The sequence below is a fragment of the Orussus abietinus genome, unplaced genomic scaffold (assembly GCF_000612105.2).
Source record: "Orussus abietinus isolate OABI.00-Male unplaced genomic scaffold, Oabi_2.0 scaffold62, whole genome shotgun sequence".
In the NCBI taxonomy this organism is placed as follows: Eukaryota; Metazoa; Arthropoda; class Insecta; order Hymenoptera; family Orussidae; genus Orussus; species Orussus abietinus.
In genome coordinates, this window is record NW_019394299.1 from 1 (window position 1) to 20,215 (window position 20,215).

At 42.9% G+C, this 20,215-nt stretch overlaps 1 protein-coding gene across 1 annotated transcript; it reads left to right on the plus strand.

Moving 5' to 3' along the window:
* Positions 1–1,446: 1,446 nt before the first annotated feature.
* On the plus strand, positions 1,447–19,617 carry LOC105698417 (zwei Ig domain protein zig-8). Its single transcript, XM_012422656.1, has 6 exons — positions 1,447–1,546; positions 1,617–1,771; positions 5,244–5,457; positions 6,238–6,388; positions 19,263–19,411; positions 19,496–19,617. Exons 1-6 carry the CDS (start codon positions 1,447–1,449, stop codon positions 19,615–19,617), a joined length of 891 nt encoding a protein of 296 aa, XP_012278079.1.
* The last annotated feature ends 598 nt before the right edge of the window (positions 19,618–20,215 follow it).

Below are 20,215 nucleotides of genomic sequence, written 5' to 3' on the forward strand. Positions count from 1 at the left end.
CTTAACGAGTTTAGAATGAAACAAAAATAAAATGAAATATAATATAAACTAGGGTCGAGATACTCTAATCGTTAATACATCAGGGAATAACCATCCGAGGCAGAAGTCAAAGAGGAAATTTCGTCAACTTTCCCCAGTTTCAGGGATTTCCGCGAGTTCCGGGACATCCAGTACAAGTTCCAGGGACCCGGGGTTTCTGCCCGGAGTCGGAAACGTCATCTTCCCGAGGTGCATTCGTACTTTTCCGGTCTCTCTGGAGCGACCCGGATTTCTGAGATCGCGGAACGACCCAGTTTTTCCACGCGAACGGTTCCCAGGTCTTCCCGGGGTATGCGCCAAGGGATAAACCGTGTCCAACCGAGTCTCCAGCTGGACCCCCAATCGCGCTCCCGCGATAAGGGTCGTTCCGCTTCGCGATACCCCACTATGGACGCCGGTCGGTAATTCCGAGGCGACTCGACTACCCCCGCGTACGGACGGTAGGTACCCCCACGGACCCGAACCCCGAGGTCGGTAACATCGACCGAAGGGTTGCTCCCCGGTGGGGCTGGTAAATTGCGGGAAACGAATCCGACGATTCGGGCGCAATCGCAATGCATTAAGGCGACCGCGCGGGCGCCACCGTGTGAGTTCTGTCTCCACATTTTCGTCTTTTCCGGAAAGGCAAGTTCAGTACGCGAAACGCCGTCGCGGCGAAGCGTTTTGAGCCGCGAGCCGGACGTCTATCTCCGGCGTCGGAGGGTCTTCGGGGAGAGTGTGCTCGGACCAGCGGAGAACCGCCGGAACGGAGGGAGTTTCTCGGTCGGGCGTTCTCGCCCCCTAAAAGATACGCAAACAGGGAACAAAAGCGGAGTTCGTCCTCGGTTCGGATCAGCGAGGAGCGCGACCGAGGAGGAAGGGAATTAACCGGTGGCGTGGAAATTAAGGGAGTCGGCGGATTCGAATGGAGGGCCGAGAGGGCGCCGCGCGTGGGCGCGACGAGGGCGAGGCGGCGCCGAGGCGTCCCGGGGTCCCCGGGACAGAGGATTTCCATTTGCACTTGCCAGGGGCGCGTGGTAATTAAACGGTAGCGCCGGTTTCCGCCAGCCGAGGTGTCGGCGCGCTCTTTCCCATCGGGAGTTTTTCGGCCTCGTAAAGAACCAGGCGCTCTAATGAAACTGCGCAGCCCCCGGCTGCATCGGATCCAATCTCGAAGATCCCCGGACCCGGACTCGCGATCGGCCGAAGACGGCGCGCCAGAAGGGACGCCCGGGAACGAGTTCGACCTCCTCGAGGCGCGGTCGACGTGATCGTTCCGAGTTCCCGCGGCCGCCACGAGTCTTGGCGGTCCCCGCCATCGGGGGTCGCCGCGGCGTCATGGAGGACCCTGGTCGCCTGGACCGCGCGGTCTCCCGCTAACCCGGGGCTCGGCAGGGACCAGGAAGATGAACGAACGCGGCCTGTAAGATGACACCTCTCCACGGCATGGCGCTGTTCCTGCTGAGCAGCGCGTACCTGTTACGCGCCGACACCTCCACCGCGAGGGCCACCGGACACGGCCTCGTCAGTCGGTATCTTTGAGTAGGACCCCGGCTTCGCCACCTCCCCGGGAATTCAGCAACGAATCATGATTTCAGCCGAGGCGAATCTCTCGAGGAGCTTCCTCGTTAGGGACGGGAAACGCAGGGCCGAGGGGACGTACTTTGAGAACAATACCCCACGCAATGTCACCGCCGTCGTGGGACAGTCCGCCGTGCTCTTGTGCAGTGTCAAGAACTTGGGGAATCATACCGTGAGTTCCGAGAGCTCCAGTCGCTCCAGAAAAGAGGACCTCCCCCTCTGCGGAGGGGGATGCTTCGCATACGTACGTTATCGTGCCCCTCCGAGGAGGGGAGTCGGGCCGTTTCCTCTGTTCTTCGGGCTGTCGCCGATAACGCCGATAACTGAGTTTTTACCACAAGAGGACTCCCCTCCTTGTTTCGTCACTTTTCGGGGTACTCGCGGGAAAGGGAAACCCTTTTTTAGATTTTAGCCCTGTTTTTGGGATGATCTTGGTTGTTTCGTTTAATGCTTGGAAGCGGGAAAAGTACGTTCGAGGGAGGTAATTGAAGGAATTAATGGCCGATAGGGGGTGATCGTAATTTTTTTCCGCTTGAATACGTAAAAAAGGATCATTGAAAATTTGGTGACGTTCGGTTTTCGGGCGATTCCTGGTTGATGTAGAAAGTGTAATATCTTGTTGATCGATCGAATTTGCGGATCGATCGGAAAATTAATTGTCGGTGCGAAGGAAGGCACGGAATGTCTCTTTTGATATTCGACCAGCTTCAAATTTGAACGCTTCCCTCTGTAGGAAACTACCCCGCAAATGGAGTGAAAACTGTCAGTAATTTAGCTCCTAGGGTCAGACCACAGGATTGTTTTTTCCTTTTTATTTGTGCTTCGTCCCGCAATCCTCCCATAAAATCAAGCGTGATTACAAAATTTCCCAACTACGCGAAAACTTTCAGTCGTTAATTATAGACGAAACAAAGTTTGTTAACGAGTAGTAAAAATGTTTACTCAAGGGACTTGTGCAGTTATCAGTCCAGTAATATCATATTTAACGAGTATAAAATGACGTAGCTAAATAATGAATTAATGCCAAAACTATAGATAAAGATAACCCGCGAGACTATAATAGAAAATATGTTGCTTTTAACTAACTACATGTTAAAAATAAAAATAAATATATCGTATATACAAATCTTAAATCATGATTAAGGGTCAAAGGATATGTTTGGCTAATTTAATGTACGTAACTGAACAATTATTATAAAAGAGTTCATAACAGTCCTTTACAAACTAATATGTCCTAAATATTTCGGAAGGGCAATACGGGAAATAAATATCTTAAATATTTTAACAACGTGACTTCTTGCGTCCTGTAATTTGATGTCTATTCGGCGGTGAACATCGTGACGCAAATGTAATTACCTATTTTATGTGGTCCATACATTATGCGTTATTGTTGGTAACGTACACGATATAACAACTGTGTGCAGCTACAATGCCGGCGTGTTCGCACGAATAAGCATTGTGCCCGTATACGCTTGTTTACGTCTGAATGCGCACAAGGGAATAAAACAAGGGGAATAAAAGAAAATTGTAACAATAGATCTGAAGCTACTGCTGCAACTTTCCAGTATCTCCATTGTTATATTTTTTCGGACATACGCGAGCACATACGGGAGTTTGTATGTAAGTGCAAATACTAATTCGTAATGCGCATGAAATGTGGCGCGGAAACGCGGGCGCAATTTTTTTCCATGAACGACGTTACAATAAATGTACAATATTTATCGTTTGTTTTGTCCACGAAGGATAAGTTTTTTTTCTTTTTTACGTAAAACATGTTAGACAACTTTCGTAATTAATTTATCTTTCAAATTAAATATGTGAAAATACTGACACGAAATATTGCTCGGAGAATGGATGCTTTGAAAACCGCTGCATCAAAATAGCTCAAATGTTTACTTTAAATGTATTTCAAATGGGTGTAACAAAATAAGCGTTCATTGTACATAAATCGATTAAAAAATACGTTTAAAGTATACGCGAACAGTTTATGTAATGCAAAGAAAATTAAACGCTCAGGGATTGTCTAATTCTCGGAAATATAAAATTCCAGTGAGAGTTACGATGTGACAAACGATGTAAAAAATTGATACCGATAAATTGGGAAACCAATTTCTAATGTAAAATAAAAATCAGAGTTGCAGTGCTGTGCTGTATGCCGTTTAATTACTACTTTAGATTTTTGAGTCCCTCTCGTAGAAACATTTGAGTATTTGTAATATTCATAGCGTAAAAATATGCCCGTCCACGTGGCTGGAAAGATTTTGTCTCAAACGGTGCGACGATTACCATTCGTCCATAATTCATAATTAGGATATTCATAGCTCTGGAAGATAGTCGATTATGACCGTGAAAGATTTTTATCATCCCCTTTTATAGCCAGTAACATTATATGGAGACATGCCTAGAATCTCGGCTCCTATCTTATTCTTCCTCGCAATGAGTTTCGCAAGATTGGAATCTCTACTTATAGAATCAATTGTCCCGCCCTGAAGAATTCTAGTTTCTCGGAATGAGATCCCAGAGTGATTCTATCTCTGGTCGCAGGGATCTTACAATTGTTTTAATCTCGAACCATTTAGTGACATTTGTAAAATTCACGAGACGAACCAGTGCATCGGTATTTAGCAACCATTATTTCAGATATATCTCGAGATTTATAAAATCCTCGACTGACAGGCAAAATATCGTGAACTACTTGGATTAATCATCGGACCGTGAAGCAATCAGCTAATGGCTCATATAAATTTTCAATCATCAAATAGTAATTCGTTTGACAATCCCGTTTGCCCCTGAAACGCGGATGATATTTTTCGGCAAAGTTATCAAAATCTAACCTGACATCGAGAGCTCGAAACGTCAAAACAACAACGCTCCCCGAACCGTGGATCAGCTTATTGCATAAAATTCTCCTCTACGCATTTAACTTAATTAAAAAGTAATTTATTAGAAAGTCTTCCCCATCCGATTCTTAAACAACTACCCAGGGTACAACCTGACGTCGAGTCCGATCTTAAAGGTTTTCCACCTGAACATAGTCATAACGTACACATTGCAATTAATACAGGTACTTAGGTCCAAGTAAACCCTCGGTTAAATTAGTCTCAGTCACTTTAACCCAAGGTTAGACGATAAACGATTTAGTCGACGTCAGTGGACCCGGCCGTAGAGCTAAACCACTCTCCATAAACCAAAGGAGTCAACTCCACTTATTACCAAAATGATTCTTTTTTCCGGGTGCGGAATCCCATTAAAGCCAACCGCCATTAATAACCCAAATCACCGAATAATCGGGCGCTGGTTTCAATTACGTGTACATTAAAAAGGACCCTGGCGTAACCCAATAACTCGTTGTAACTGCATCGCGGCGCTTCTTTTTGCCCCGGTCCCCGCCATTTCGGGCAGACGGTTAATTCGGCGGGAAATTCCCGCAGAGGCGAGAGAGATTGGCGTTAACCGAGTCGGCGAGTCGCATAATCCCTCGCGTTGGGTGGTGGGACGCGTTTTTCGCGAGGAAGCGAGAGCAAGTCGCGCGCTGATATATTATCGGGTCTCGGCTCGGTCGTTAGGCGGCGCCCGCCATTATGGATGGCAAGGACCAGCAGGTGAGAAAAGAGCGTCCGTGATGAGAGGGCCAATTTGTCCAGGTATCCTGGATACGGGGCCGGGATCTGCACGTGCTGACGTCGATGACTTCGACTTACACGAGCGACGCCAGATTTCGCGTGATCGGCCGACCGGAAGTGACGGGCCAGTGGAACCTCCGGATAGATTACGTGCAGCCGAGGGACGCGGGGATTTACGAGTGTCAAGTCAACAGCGAGCCTAAGATACACATGGCCGTGCACCTTAAGGTCCTGGGTGAGTGGCGACCATCTTTGCTCCTTGCGATCCAGAGGTCACCGGCTACTCTCGCGATTACGCCTCTCGATACGTCGAGCGAAGGAATCACTTCCTTGAAAAAAGATATATTTACGTCGAACGGATCTTTACGAACCACTGTCGAGAGAACCCGACCAAATGGAATTAAGACAAATTATAAACGATAGAATCTTTTGAGGCTCGACATTAAGCCCCTTTCACGCGTTTTCGTTACATTTTCTGTGCATAAAGGCGTTATAAAAGAAAATCGATTCACTTCGAACGGTGGAAGACTTTTAAAGTATCAATAATATTCTTGGAAAAACTTAGGATTTAATGGAATTGCAGCGTGTCCGATGTTTCTTCTCAAACTTCTAAACTCGCTCCCGTGAACTTGTTCTTGCATCAATTTCCAACAATTGATACGCCATTAATAATTCTTTATATCAAGTACTAGGTTGTTTGAGTTTTATACAACGGTCTATCTAAAATGTGATATAACCTTCCGTCAGTATTCTCTGTAAATGAGATCAATTTTTTTCATACAATTCTTCTTCGCAAGATCATTCCCATTTGATATTAAATTGCTATTGTTGGGTTGCGACACTTGATTCCTGCTTCGGTAAAATTGATTTCAGTCCGGAAATTCCATTAGCGAGAAACATTTCGATTGCCACAAGTAATTAATTTCGCCTGGAAAGTAAATTTTTCGCTCAGTGTAGCAGTTCGATAGGTATGAAGGGAGCTGCTTTTTGCCCGGGACTTTTTTTTTTATTTCAGTCGTCCAGGCTAGGATCTGGGGAGCCGAGGACGTCTACGTCAAGCGGGGAAGCACCATCAGCCTGACCTGCACCGTCGACGCCCAGGATGTGCCCCCCAGTAATGTCACCTGGTACCATAATGGAGCCATCATCGACTTCGACGGACCTAGGTTCGTCCTTTCATTCATCTCTGTGCGAGACTCTTAAAGCTATACCTCGATCACTTTCGAATGCAAGGGTATACCGAAGCCAGAAACAGTGACATTCGAGATGCAAATCGGACTGTATACTACATTTCGAAGCTAGGAGCTATTCACTCGGAAATCTGTGAAAACGATTTCCTTTGTTGAGAATCGATCGCCTTTGATTTCATATGATAAATAACAACGCGATTTGGTATCAAGAGACACTCGGCCTTAAGGTGAAGTGAAACACGTCGAGGAACTTGATCGACGTCGATAAAGAAGATTTTCCTAAATGCCTACGTTGCCGACGTTCGTTTTTATATCGACAGCTAGGCCGAATTAAATTGGATATTATACCAAATGGCATACTCCACCTGTCGTTTTCGTACAATATATATCAAGAAATCGAAGTAAAACTCCAGAAATCCTCTGAATTCATGCTTACTGGGGCCCTAATTCACTGCAGAGGGACCCCATGTGCCATCTGTGACTTCCAGGTCAATTAAATTTTCACTCCGAGACCTCGTATTCCCATCGTTTTAGCATAGAAGCGCATACAACACATTTTTTGCCTTTATCCCGTTGAAATGCGAGTTTATCGATTACCAGAGTGTTCTAAATTATCGTAAAATTGTCCTGACCCTATATTGTCTCATATCAGAACCTTCGATAATTGTATATTGATCGAAATATGAGAGCTCGACGCCATTTTGGCTCTGGTCTGGGATAAGTTAAAAATTTTTTCCAAAAATCCAAATTTTGAATGTATCAGGACAATTCTTAGATGATCAGGAGCGATGAGTTAAAGTTTCGGACAGTTTGGTCTAATATCCTTAAAGAAAAGTGTTATATTCGAATCGACTGATTTGAAAGGGGTTTCACTTCACCTTAACCTTTTCGCTACGGCGGACCAGCTCGTAGAAACGTTGCCTCGGTACGGGGCAATCTCAACGAACAAGGCCCTTAAACTTCACTGCCGAGAGAACGTATTTTTTAACGTTTAGGGACGTGAGGTCAATTATTAACGCTTTATTTAAATTGCTAAAAACTAATGCAAAACGGATAAAAGATAAGTTTATTTATAATGCAACTAGAAAATATAATTTAATAATGTCATTTCGTATGAAAAGTTTCAAAGCACGAGTATACCCAATGTCCTACGTTACATATCTTACATTGGTAATGCGTTTGTCCTTGCACCTCATTTTTAATACAAACAATACCCTTTCTGAATCCGCCTTTTCGTTTTGTTTTCGCGCTAGGGTGAATCGCCGGGAAGGGTCTACCAATAAGCCTAAAAGGATGTTTATCCGCAGATCTAGGAGCGCTTTGTCTACAATCGTCTTTATGGTATTTCCGTAATATTTGTTTTATTAATTCAAAATGAAAGCAGCTATAGAAATATCTTTGGGTGTTTTGTATTTATATAAATAATAAGAATTCTAAATGGCAATGTCTAACAAATGAAAAAAAAAAAACTTCTTAGCGAGCATCAGGCGTTGGGTGACTATAGTCACCGTTAGTAGCGAAAGAGTTAAAAGTGTCACAATGTTTTGGCGATTTCCAATGATTTCTAGTGATTTCGAGCATTAGAATCCATAATTTCCTGAGTGAATACCCTCTCGTTTCGAAGAGTATCAAGGGAGTGATTTGTCCAAGAGTATTGGAAATCTTGAAAAAAGCAATAAGATGATAAAAAAAGTCAGTACAGGTGTTGATAAACGGACTGCAACGTGTTTTTCTATAATTATGAACAACTGTATGTGTAAGTAATTGACAATTGGTATACAAAGAATTTTTAAAGTTAGTACACGTGTGTTCTGAAACTCGTATACTCGTGTATGACAAAATGCAATGGTAGAAGAAATTTGGAAATATTGTATGTTAAAGAAATGTATAGGGTAAAGTCCGGATAGACGCCTACGTTTTTAACATATGCTTCTAAATTCGGTATTTTCTTTTTGTTTCCAAACAATTCCATGTCCTTATCATGCCGTCATTTTTTCTTCATTATATTCTACAATTATTTGCCCAAGATCAATGGTTATTATAATAGAAGAAAAATAAAAAAGGTCTCGATTTAGGCATCTATCCCACAGGGGTGGGATAGATGCCTTTGCGTGAACGGATAGATACCCTGCGGGAGAAGAAATCAAATCATAATCAATTTGTTTGAAAAACCGTATTTTTAATCTTAGCAAAGTTAACAAAAATAGTTTTGAATGGTTAACATAGGCATATACGTTAGAACAAACATTCATTTTCTACATCTACTTTTCGAATGTAACATCTCGGCATTCTGTAATAGAATATCTTTACTTAGAGTAAATATCGTTAAATACTCCGCGTTGAATACAAAAAAACGAAAAAAAAAATACAAAATGGAATAATCTCCAAAAGGCATCTATCCGTCCTAAAAAGGAAATAGTTTAGTCATCTGTTGTCTTTAAACTAGGGCATTTATCCTTTTATGTACGGATAGATACCTTCGTACATATCCAAATAAACGTTACAAAGTGAGATTAGGACACCGTTGAAGGTCTTTAATTGTTATATTTATGATGTAGGAATGAGGTAAATATGTTAGTTTACGTGCTAGTTTTCTACTTTTATAGCAGTTGCTTCGAGTTGAGAAAAACTTTACGGGCAAATCTGATGCACTGATTTTTTTAGGCGATCATAACCCTACGCACGTGCATGTTTCATGGGTGTTGCGTCGTAAATGAAGTGCCGGGGGGAGGGCCTATGCAAGCAGGAACGTCAGGTCGCTAAAAGTTAATTTGTTTTAAAGATCTGAAAAACGTGGCATCTATCCGTACTTTACCCTATGTGTTATATTTGGAGCAGATATTTTTAATGGTGTGGCTATAACAATGTTAAGAGACATTGTGTAGGATTTTCATTTCCTACGTTTAAAAAAATACTTGTTACTTGAGGCAGTTGGGTCGAGATGGGATGTTGGTGAAGAAAAATCACCAAATTAGAGGAAAGATGGTCGTTTGGGTGGTTTTAACTTGATATTTTGAAAAGCGGAGTATGGAAAATTGACGTGGAGGTGTACCGTGACAAGGGACAGTGGTTTTTTTTCTTATTTGGGAGGTTTTTGTTCTCCTTGAGCTAGGTATATTTACGTACTTCGTCAAATCTTGTTTATCATTAAACAGCCATTTTTGCACGTCAAGTTGTGGAGTTTTTTTTTGAGATTTGTAAACGGCTTGTTAGGATTGGAAATCTGGACAGAAACCCGATGAATTCGTGTTTTGAAAACCGTTTCCAAAAGCGGCTCGCGGAAAATGGGTTCCCCGGTTTTTAAACTGGCTGCCCAACGCCGAGAACTCGTTTTCTATGCCTGTCGATCTTGAATAAACATTCTGTCGGTTTTTGAGGGTATTTCATTAGCTATCGAATATGCCCAACTGCGGGTTATATAGACAATTTTCCAGTTTCAGATATGTTCATGCATGCTTCCCCGAGTCCAGAATTACCCCTTAAATGGAAACTGTTCGGACTGCTCGTTATTACAGTTAAGGTGATGCGAAATTCCAGGTGTTGCCCCGTAAAGAATGAAAGTCGAGGTACATAAATTTTCTGGGGGGAAGAGACATTGAAACTCGGCCTGAATCTGACATCTAATTTTATCTTCAATCCAGCTCGTACTTAGAGCGTCGTGAAGAATAATTTGTTTATAAATAGTAATTTTATTCCAGGGAGAACAGCGGATTTCAAGAATTTCACTTCACACTCTCTTAAATCCACTCCGCGGTGGTTTCTCTTTCGAAAAGGATTTTGAAAACGTCGCAGAAACCTGGGACTTCTTGGCCACCAATCCAAGCATTAACCACAGTCGAGGGTTCTTAGCCTCGGAGATTGCTTGAACGTGGGTCTTACATTAGGTCTCATTATAAAACTCAGCTCGGCTCAACGAGTGACGTGAGTAACGCGACCCATTGTTGAAATGGCCGCTTTTATTCTGACCTTTTGCTAGGTACTTATAAATAAAAAAAGAAAAGATTGCCGTTGAAGGTCTGGAGTACGTTAAAGGATCTGGAGGTCCGTGTAGCAGGAGCTTCGAAAATTTACCGACTAAAAGTATATCGCGAACAGATCATTTCGATTCGGATGAAATTGCGCAGACGCCAAGAGAATAATTCGACAGATGAAAGCAGATATTTTTGTTATTGACAGAAAAAACGATTCAGAGGGAGCGAGACCACCCTTCAAAGCGAAATCGACCTTTTCACAATTTCACGGTTCGACCAATAAGTTTTGTTTGAAGTCTCTTTCAGAACTAATGCTTGAATATTCGACGCATTTTAACCAAAGTATCATTCCACGTGTTTGCAACAGTCAGCTTAATTAATATTCCCTCAAACAAACCTGCGATACGTGCTTGTTTCCTGGGGGTTCAATTTTTTACATCGATACTTTGGATTCTATCCTAACGATTCTTCGTAACGGATAAACTATTAAAAATAATTGATTACAAGCAATTATTCCTGGGGAAAACATCTTTTATACTTTCATAACCGCTCGAAGTATCAGGAACGTTGGAATTTTAATGATTCATTATAAAGACCAGTTTCCACTAACCCTCCCCAAAGTGACATATTATAACTGGCACCCCAAGGTGAATGAAATTCTAAGAAGATCCCCGGGCTTGAATAACTTTTTAGCGAGGGTAAGGAAAAATCGTAAAGTTCGGCGCGTTCATGAAATTTAGATTTCTTGATTCTAGATTATGAAATTCCGCAAGCCGGCCTTCTTATGCGAATCGATCGGTGGACTTCTTTGAACAATGAACTCGAAATGAATTTCTTTGGTCAATGAGCTTCGAGTGAACGTCTTTGAACAATTTCGGCGCTCGATTTGCGAGGCAATAATTAGGCAACCATAAAGAGACGCGTACTTCGTGATCGGAGATAGGATTTGGTAGGATTCGGAGGAATGAACGATTTTGGTTTAGCGAGCCATGATAGGACATGACAAGAGCGATCGTAATGGACGTTTCAGGCGGATCCAAATTTGCTCCTAGATTATTCTGGTCGGGTTCGCCATGAAGATCGTTTAGGGGTGTGATCGAGGTGCAACAAGGGACTCGGTACGTCCGAGATTCGTATATCAAGTCCCCCATTGTACCCACTTCCTCAATTGAAGTGCACCCGTCGATAGTTTGTTAGCTTCCTTTTTATTTTTTTTTCTTATAGAGAGTTGTACAGTTTGGATAGATGGCCGGTATTGGGTTAGAATGTGCAATGAAGGAGTCGGTACTAAGCCTCCCGGAAGGCGCTAGATTCGTACTTTTTTATTCGGCACACGTTTGCCGCGAAGATCGTTTCGGATTGGGATTGAGGAGCCGAGCAACAACGGAGCCGGTTCTTTCGTTCGATTGTGATCGATATATATCATATCATATTGTATCTAGCTTCTCCTTTCGGCCACGCACGCCGATAGTTTCTTATTTTACTTTATTATGACTGAGAGTTCGCGATCGAGGTCGGAGATGCGGTACACGTCGAATTAAAAGTACACTCCGTACCTACGACTTTTTCCCATTGGACATAACTAGGTCCTTCGGGTATGTACTCCTTTGTAAAGTTGATTTTTGTTCATTCACACATTATTTTTGGATTCTATGGAGGAAGTTCGGAAATCAAGAAATTGAATTCTGAATTAAGTTATTTTCTTATCGGGACTATAAAGTCTACTTAGTACGTCTTCTGGGTTTCCGTCGAGTGTTCCAGATTGGTTTTACAAATACTAAATTTTGCCAACCCGAAGCATGTATATTTACGATATGAATTATTGTAAATGTCTGAGTAGGTACTTCAGGAGTAAGTATCGATACCTTAGAAGTACCTAAGGCTCGTGAAACACTTCCAGGGCTTTCAAGGTATAAAGGTCGAAATGAACGTTTGGTTAATAAACGTTCAACTCGCGGGAATCAATTAAAACGTAATTGGAAGGGATGGGTCGATGGACAGTCTTAAATGAAATTATGGACAATTTATGGAGCGCATTAACAAGCGAATCGATCGCACCCATCGGGTAGGCCACTTTTCCTCGACAAGTCTTTTGAGAAATTGCTCCGAGTCCTTCTTTCCTTCGAATACAAAAAATGAAAACGACCAAACGATTCCAAAACACCTTTAAATAATACCATAAATATTTTAGGTACGTCTCTAAATTATAGAAAACCACGCGAGTTGGAAATCAAATTTCTAAATTAAAAAGAATTATTAGACATCATTAATTATTCTTAATTATTCACGAAATGCCCTTATGCGATCAACATCGATTATTTTCGGCATAATTACTTCCATTTCCTATTCTTATTTTTTTTACGTCTCCTTAAACGTTAACAATTAACCGAAAAAAATACCTGATATTAACGAGATCGTTTACGCAAATTCTGTTAATACTAAAACACAGAGATAAATGTAAATAGCAATTCACTGTAAAAAATGAACCAAAAAGCGTTTCCTTTTTTGAATCTTGTCTCTTTGGCAGCATACGAACGTACACCTATTATCCCATAGAAAGTTTCACTTAAAAAATATTATATTCTTTAAAACACATCGGCTGAACGCGGAGGTTGCGCTTAAGTCCAGTAACTAATAACGAAAAATTATCATAAATATTGAAATAGTACAAGCGCGGTCTTCCTCATCGATGATAGGTACACGTCGGTAGCTCGTAATTTCCCCATATTACTTATACAAATCTGCGACACAGTTTGGACAGATGGAAGATGCTGTCCAGAATATGCAACGAGGGGGAGGCGAAGAGAGATCGGGGACGATTTTTCATAGGATTTCGTAAGACCGTCCTTTATATTATTCCAGCCGCGTACGCCGAGAAGATCATTTTGGGCTGCAATTGAGGAACTTGTGCAACAAGGGAGTCGTGCGTCCGAGATACATATATCAAACGCCCCTATTGCATCCGCCCTTCGACCGAGGCGCACACGACGACGCGTGTACGCTGGAGGGATTGATGGTTTTAGTTCGAAATGTCTAGTAAAGGGAGAGATTGCACGACCGAGTACTACCGGCTTTCCAGACGGATTTTGATCTGCGTTTTCCCATTCGGCGCGCGTCCGCCGTCGCGATCATTCTCGACTCGAGATCGGGAGGTTAATGTCGAAACGGTGTTGAGTCCTTGCAATCGATACGTCATCCCGGAGTCCTGCCTCCCCCGGGGACTTTTATTCTAACTCGTGTCCACCTCGGGTTCCACTGGGTCAAGAATGCGCTAAAAATACGAACCGAGGCAGAGCCGAGGGGAGGTGGACTTTTGAATCTTTGACTGAGATCTTTGAGGGGGACTCGGTCGCGAAATCCACGTGGACGAGGGTGGACTTTAAGGGCACCTCGTGGTCCTGGTATCTCATGTAAAGGATTCCGGAGCTTGTTTTCCCAAGGTCTAAGAACGTCGGCGAGCTTAGAATTTTTTGCATTTATTTTAATTTATTTAAGGTGAAGTGAAACCCCCTTCAAATCAGTCGATTCGAATACACTTTTTTTTAAAGGTATTAGACCAAACTGTCCGAAACTCTGACACATTACTCCTGATCATCTAAGAATTGTCCCGACACATTCAAAATTTGGATTTTTTAACAAAATTTTTTTACTCAGCCCAGAGCAGAACCAAAATGGCGTCGAGCTCTCATATTTCGATCAATATACAATTATCGAAGGCTCTGATATGAGAATCGAAAGGGTCAGGACAATTTTACGACAATTTAGAACACTCTGGTAATCGATAAATTCGCATTTGAACGGGATAAGGGCAAAAAAAGTGTTGTATACGCTTCTATGCTAAAACGATGGTAATACGAGGTCTTGGAGTGAAAATTTAATTGACCTGAAAATCACAGATGGCGTAGAGGGTACCCCTACGGGTCAATTAGGGCCCCAGAAAGCATGAATCCAGAGGATTTCTGGAGTTTTACTTCGATTTCTTTATAATTATTGTACGAAAACGACAGGTGGAGTATGCCATTTGGGACAATAACCAATATAATTCGATACAGCTGTCAATGTAAAAACGAACGTCGGCAACGCAGGCATTTAGAAAAATCTTCTTTATCGACGTTGATCAAGTTCCTCGACGTGTTTCACTTCATCTTAAAGCCGCATCAAACATTGTCAGTTGTTAGCGACTGCGTTCACGCGTAGTGTTTGTATATAAAGTTTATATTCAGTCGATAGCTATGTATCGTTATTCAAAATGTGGTTAGCAGTGGATCTTTGGTCTCGTATGGATTTCGGTTACAAGTTGTATCACATCAGTTTGTGGATGTCCTGTTTCTTTAGGTAGTCTATAATTTTCTTGCACCGTGATGGGACGTTTAATATTTCCTGCAGGTTCACTCGGTTTCTTAGATATCTATTATATCTTGAAGTGGTGTGTTTTACAAATTCCGTGATAGTCTATTTTATTGAAACTACAACATTGCATATAGTGCATATTCCGATCTTCTTGTTTGCACTTAACAGATAGGCATGGCTGAAATTGGTATGCCGTATATGTAATCTCGTGGTCACAACTTGATCTCTTCTGTTCTGCTTTTAGCTTTAATTATAGGACTCACTTCTAGTGTATCGTTTCTAATATGGTGTAATTTACTTTTCCGGAGTTTTTCAAATTTGGTTCCAATATGTCCTAACGCGTTTGTAAATGGCACTTCTACTCTCATTTTGGTTGATGGGCATAACGTCCTCTGGATCATTATTTTTGTCCGCAGTTTTACCCTCAATGGCGGCTCTGCCATTGCATTAGATTCCTATATGCGATCTACATAATTGTGATTTCCAATTTCGGAATTTGGTTTTATATGCCAGTTAAGCTTATGCTTTATGCCATGATTATAATGTGCATTATTACTTGACCTATATGGAGCTTTAACGTGTACTCGCAACGTGTAATACACGGTTTAGTCGTCGTTTTTCAAAACTGGGACACTGGGAGGATCGTACCTCTTCCGATCCTATTTCGGTCGATCCGCGAAGCTGATTAGCAGGAGAAGTATCGAGGAATGATTATCACGAGGTGCACGTTCCGTTGTTGGATTCTATTTCAGGGGATAGGACCATAACGTTCGGCGAGGTCCATTCCGTGTAATCTCCGGCTGCGAATCGAACGTTCGACAAAGCGTTCGGTGGTCTGTTCGGGTGTTCGGGTGTTCGGGTATCCGCTGGTGTTATTAAGATTTCAGCCGGATTTTGACACGTCCGAGCGAAACTTGGACAATCGGTTTACAGCTGAACTCGTATCCGGCGCGCCTCCAGTTTTCAACACACGTACGCATCGCGACGTAATTGCTCGCGCGTGATGCTCCTCTAATTTGACTCGGCCATTACTCCCGGCACTTTGGATAGATGTAATTAAAAGTGGCCCATGAATTAGTCTTTTCGAGGAATTTGCATTAATTCCTTAGTACGCCGGGCGCAAATTGAAAGATAGTATCGTATAGCAATTAAGGAACTTGTAAATCAATTTGCCCGCTATATCCGAGACGCACATTAAGCGCCGCTAATGTATTCGCCTCCTCGTTTCGAGGACGCGTGTTTATATGCTCGATTTCGACGGATTCGATTGGAGCGTTCGATAAAATCAGCCCTGGATTACAGGATTAGTGAAATTAGATTCCTAACCCATTCGTTGCGCCGACCGTTCAATTTATTCAAAAGTTGATATCAAGCGTCGCTAATGCATTTGCCTCGTTCCGAGGACGCGTGTTTATGCGCTCAATTACGAAAAGTTGGATCGAAATGTTGAATAAAGTGGCGAAATTAGATTAGTAACTTTTTCGTTAGGTCGATCGTTTCATGTAGAGTTGAAAAGTAGACGCTGTTACTTCTCGGATGACTTTTCCAGCTCTGTCTCGCGTTAGTTCATTAAACTCCATGTTTCACTTTTCTGTTTGATATTCGCTGGCGGGCTACGCGTTATCTCTTTAAGGAAGTAAAAGACTCTGGTTGAATTCTTTTTTCGCATGTTCCCTTGCGAGGTCGTATTATGCTCCACGGAAGACATTTGTTGGGCCATTTGTCGAGTACATCCGAACGCAATCGCGAGACACACCTATTGCATCCGCCTCCTCTCGACTGGTATACACAAGTTGACATACACACAACTTTGGAAGGATTGACGGCTTTAGTTTGAAGCACTTAGTACAGAGGGATATTGTACTGTACCCGCATAGGAAATTAATTCTGGGCTTCAACTGGATCTCAAATAGTTGGCCTGAACTTTGAGGTAGCCTTAGTACGATAAATTATTCGGCGCCCAGACTTTCATCTTACCTTTGATAAAAGATTTCGTACTCCTTTCTAATACCATGCTTTAAAATAACGACGGCGAGTCGTTAAATAGCAAAACCTAACTAGAGTAAGCGTTAACTTGTCAATTTCACTCAAATTAAATTATTTAATAAATATGTCGGGAATTCAGGTAAAACTTCGCGTTCATATTTCAGCCTTTTTAAAATACGGTACTTCTACCTTCTTGATAACATCGCCACGTAATGCCACTTTGTTAGGTACTTTCAAATTTAAACGTTTGTTTGTCACGATTTTCCGGATAATTTGATAGCGGTGACAGTGACGGGCGCTCTTTAGAATTTTTATCCCGGCTTAACTTACGGCTTTTGAAGCTTTCAGAACCCAATTAAAAATGAAGTCTCCGGTGGACGCGCAATTTCCCTTCACGCGCATTTGAGTCGCGGACGCACGGTAAAAGCCCCGTGCTTGACTAAAAAATTTACAAATTTCAGGTGCGACGTTTACTTGAGACATGTTACGCAAATTAAGCGCCCAACGGAAGCATTTAATGGGATCAAATGCGTCCTTTGGCAAATAATTACTTCACGCGTGAAATAATCGACAGATAATTCCAAAGCACTTTTGGCTAAATTTTCCGGTAATTATGTTTACATATTTGCTCTGAACTATTTTCATTTCTGGATTAGCATAATACGACATACCATAAATACTGTAAAAACCCTACCACTATACGTTGTAGCGAATGTAACACGTTTAAGGCAACTTACCGATTTCTTAAATGTCATTTTTCCGGCAACATATGTCAGATCATATTAAGTAATATTCATAGCGAAAGGAAGTTCCAACTCCTGGTGGATGCGTTCGTTCGGTATTGATTTAAAATAATATGACCGTTTAATTTGTTCCTTGATGTAAATCCTGTTCTTGATTCAGGGATACTCCGACGAATAAGTTAATACGAAAGAATGGCACGGCACGAATAGACAATCTTCCAATTTGAGAATCGTTTTTCGTACAATAAGGCTGGGGAATTTTATTTCAGCGATTTCTATCGACTCTTGCTCCATGGAAAGCACATTCAGCAGCACTTGCATCATCTTCGGCTTCTCGTTCTCTCTTGCGCCTTTCAGTTCTGGCTTCTTTAGTGGCTTGTTCCGCTCGAATGTCGGCGGCAGATGAGCACCGTTCGTCCTCTTTCCAGCAGGTCTGCTCAGCATTTGGCCTGGTTACTAATTCCAACTGCGGCATTATCTGGAGGTACATAGTTGCCTCATCATTGGACATGTTCGCAGCAATAAACAGGGTGATTTAGATAACTCGAACATCTACGAGTCGATTTCGGGGCGACTTCCAGGTTTTTCATTTTTTATCTTTATGAGAATCTTCATCAGTTTGAGCAAAACTAAGCATCTTACCAATAATAGGGTTTTAAACATTGGTCGAACCGCTTTTTACGTTTTTATCACGAAGCTTGGCTTCGAGCCCACATTCGTTCGATTCCTTGCCACCTTTTTTGGGCGCCGTTCGATGCTTCCCTCTTTCTGATTTTTTTTTTAACGATATTTAGTCTCGTGGCTTAGGGCGGAATGCCGTACACGAGCGGAAACAATGCGTTTAGTCTTTCCTCTTCTTTTTTCCATTTTCAGACAATTACCTCTACCTTTAGTTAACAGCTTAGCTATAATTCATAACGCGAGGTTTCCGGGAGTCGGCGGGCAATAATTTACGAGTTGTGTTCCTTGCGCTTACTTTCAGCTTTGTTTTAAGAAAGAAGTACGGCACTACGCATGCACAAGTTTGCTTGCTTTGCTCTCGGCCCTAACACCTGCAGCTGCTTCTCTACGTATTCCATTACCTGTCTCGTCGTTATAAATTTTAGGGCCGGCTTTCTGCTTTTGGCCCTGCCACCAAAATTTGAATTTCTCTCGAGGTGATGCGAAAATGGCATCAAAGAGATCGCGGTTATGAAGCTTTTCTTCAAACTGGGTGTACCGAATCGTTTCAAATTTTACAACGCAAATACGAAGGCTATAAAAAAGGTTCTGACCTCCATGCAATTTCAATTTTTTTTTAACTCGTCCATAGACATTTTATACGTTAAAAAAAAATGAAAAAAATTTCATGAGGGCGAGGACATTCTTTATAGCATCCACATTCACGTTGTAAAGTCTGAAACGATTCGGTACACCCAGTGTGGAGAAAAGTGTCATAAACGATTGACCCTTTGGATACCACTTTCACATCCCCTTAACATCGTGATCGATTTCTTCCCGCGGCTTAATTAAACGGATCGTTAACCCAGGACGTACCTCCAGGCCTCCCGTATTCCTAAATTTCAAACCTGGAAATAAATCACGGCTATATTAAAAAGCAGGAAAATGGGGCAGAATCTGGTCTTTCGCATCACCCTAAACGACGCGTTCTTTGGACTCAACCCCTGGTTCGCCGTCATCCAAATCCCCATTTCTCAAGTTTTCCCTCCTTCCAAGTCGATTGTCACCCTCGCCACGATCGAATAAAAATATCCAGCATCGGTTGTTGTTCCATGAAAATCCGGGGATGGTTATCTCCAGGGGTGGCGTGTCCCTGGAGACGGAGAAGACGAAGAACTGCACGACGAGCAAGCTCTTGATAACGCGGGCCCTTCCGAGCGACAGCGGCAATTACACTTGCGAGTCGAGCAAAGCGACACCGACGAGTGTCACGGTGCACGTCTTAAACGGTGAGAATCTCGTACTCGAGATCATTAGAGGGAGGTCGGCCGTGCGACGCGGCAAGAAGGTGACCGGTCCAGGTTGTGTTCCAGGGGAGCATCCTGCGGCCATGCAACGTGGAGGTGCCGGGAAGCCCACCGGGAGGATAACTTTGTTCGTCTTGGTGGTCCTGATGGAAAAGCTGTTACGGCGGACGATCATTGGGTCCCCTTAATAGGGTTATATCCCACTGCACCGAGACTGCCCCTGGAGCTGGTGGACGGGCGCGGCCGGAAGGAGCTGGGACCGTGCCGGCCCGATATCGATCTGAAATAAAGTGCGCCGCGGTAATGGACTGGACACGAACCGAGGGATGTATTGTGTATGATATTACCTATTCTTTGTGCATTATGCTCTAATAAAACCTAATAGAGACGTACCGGACGCGCGCCGGATCGATCGACCGCTGATCGCGCTCGATCCTCGCTCCTTGGATGTATCGGTGACTCGTGAGGTGATCCAAGGCTTTCGAGGATACGATGCCATGGGGTTTTCTTTCGGCCCCTGGATCGAAGAGGTCCTTATCCGGACAGGGGAGGACCCTGCTCCGTATGGTGGTGACGTCGCGCCGGACTTTCTTTTTTCCTCGTTCTTTAGCGGACTTTTCCACTTTAGCGAGAGTCGTTTGTAACCCGTGTAACGAATATTGAAATACATCCTTATTATAGTTGGTTCGAGTGAGTCGATGTTATGGTGGTTGAATGGACGTTTTTCGGGGTGCCGGAGGGCTGGTTGGACTCTTCGGATCTTTCTGCAGATATCTCTGTATCCTT

Bases quoted from the DNA above. Each gene is read 5' to 3' on its own strand.
- LOC105698417 (XM_012422656.1), top strand. From the start codon at position 1,447: ATGACACCTCTCCACGGCATGGCGCTGTTCCTGCTGAGCAGCGCGTAC. The intron at 1,547-1,616 runs GTCGGTATCTTT...TCATGATTTCAG, and splicing joins CACCGGACACGGCCTCGTCA to CCGAGGCGAATCTCTCGAGG. The intron at 6,389-19,262 runs GTTCGTCCTTTC...GGTTATCTCCAG, and splicing joins ATCGACTTCGACGGACCTAG to GGGTGGCGTGTCCCTGGAGA.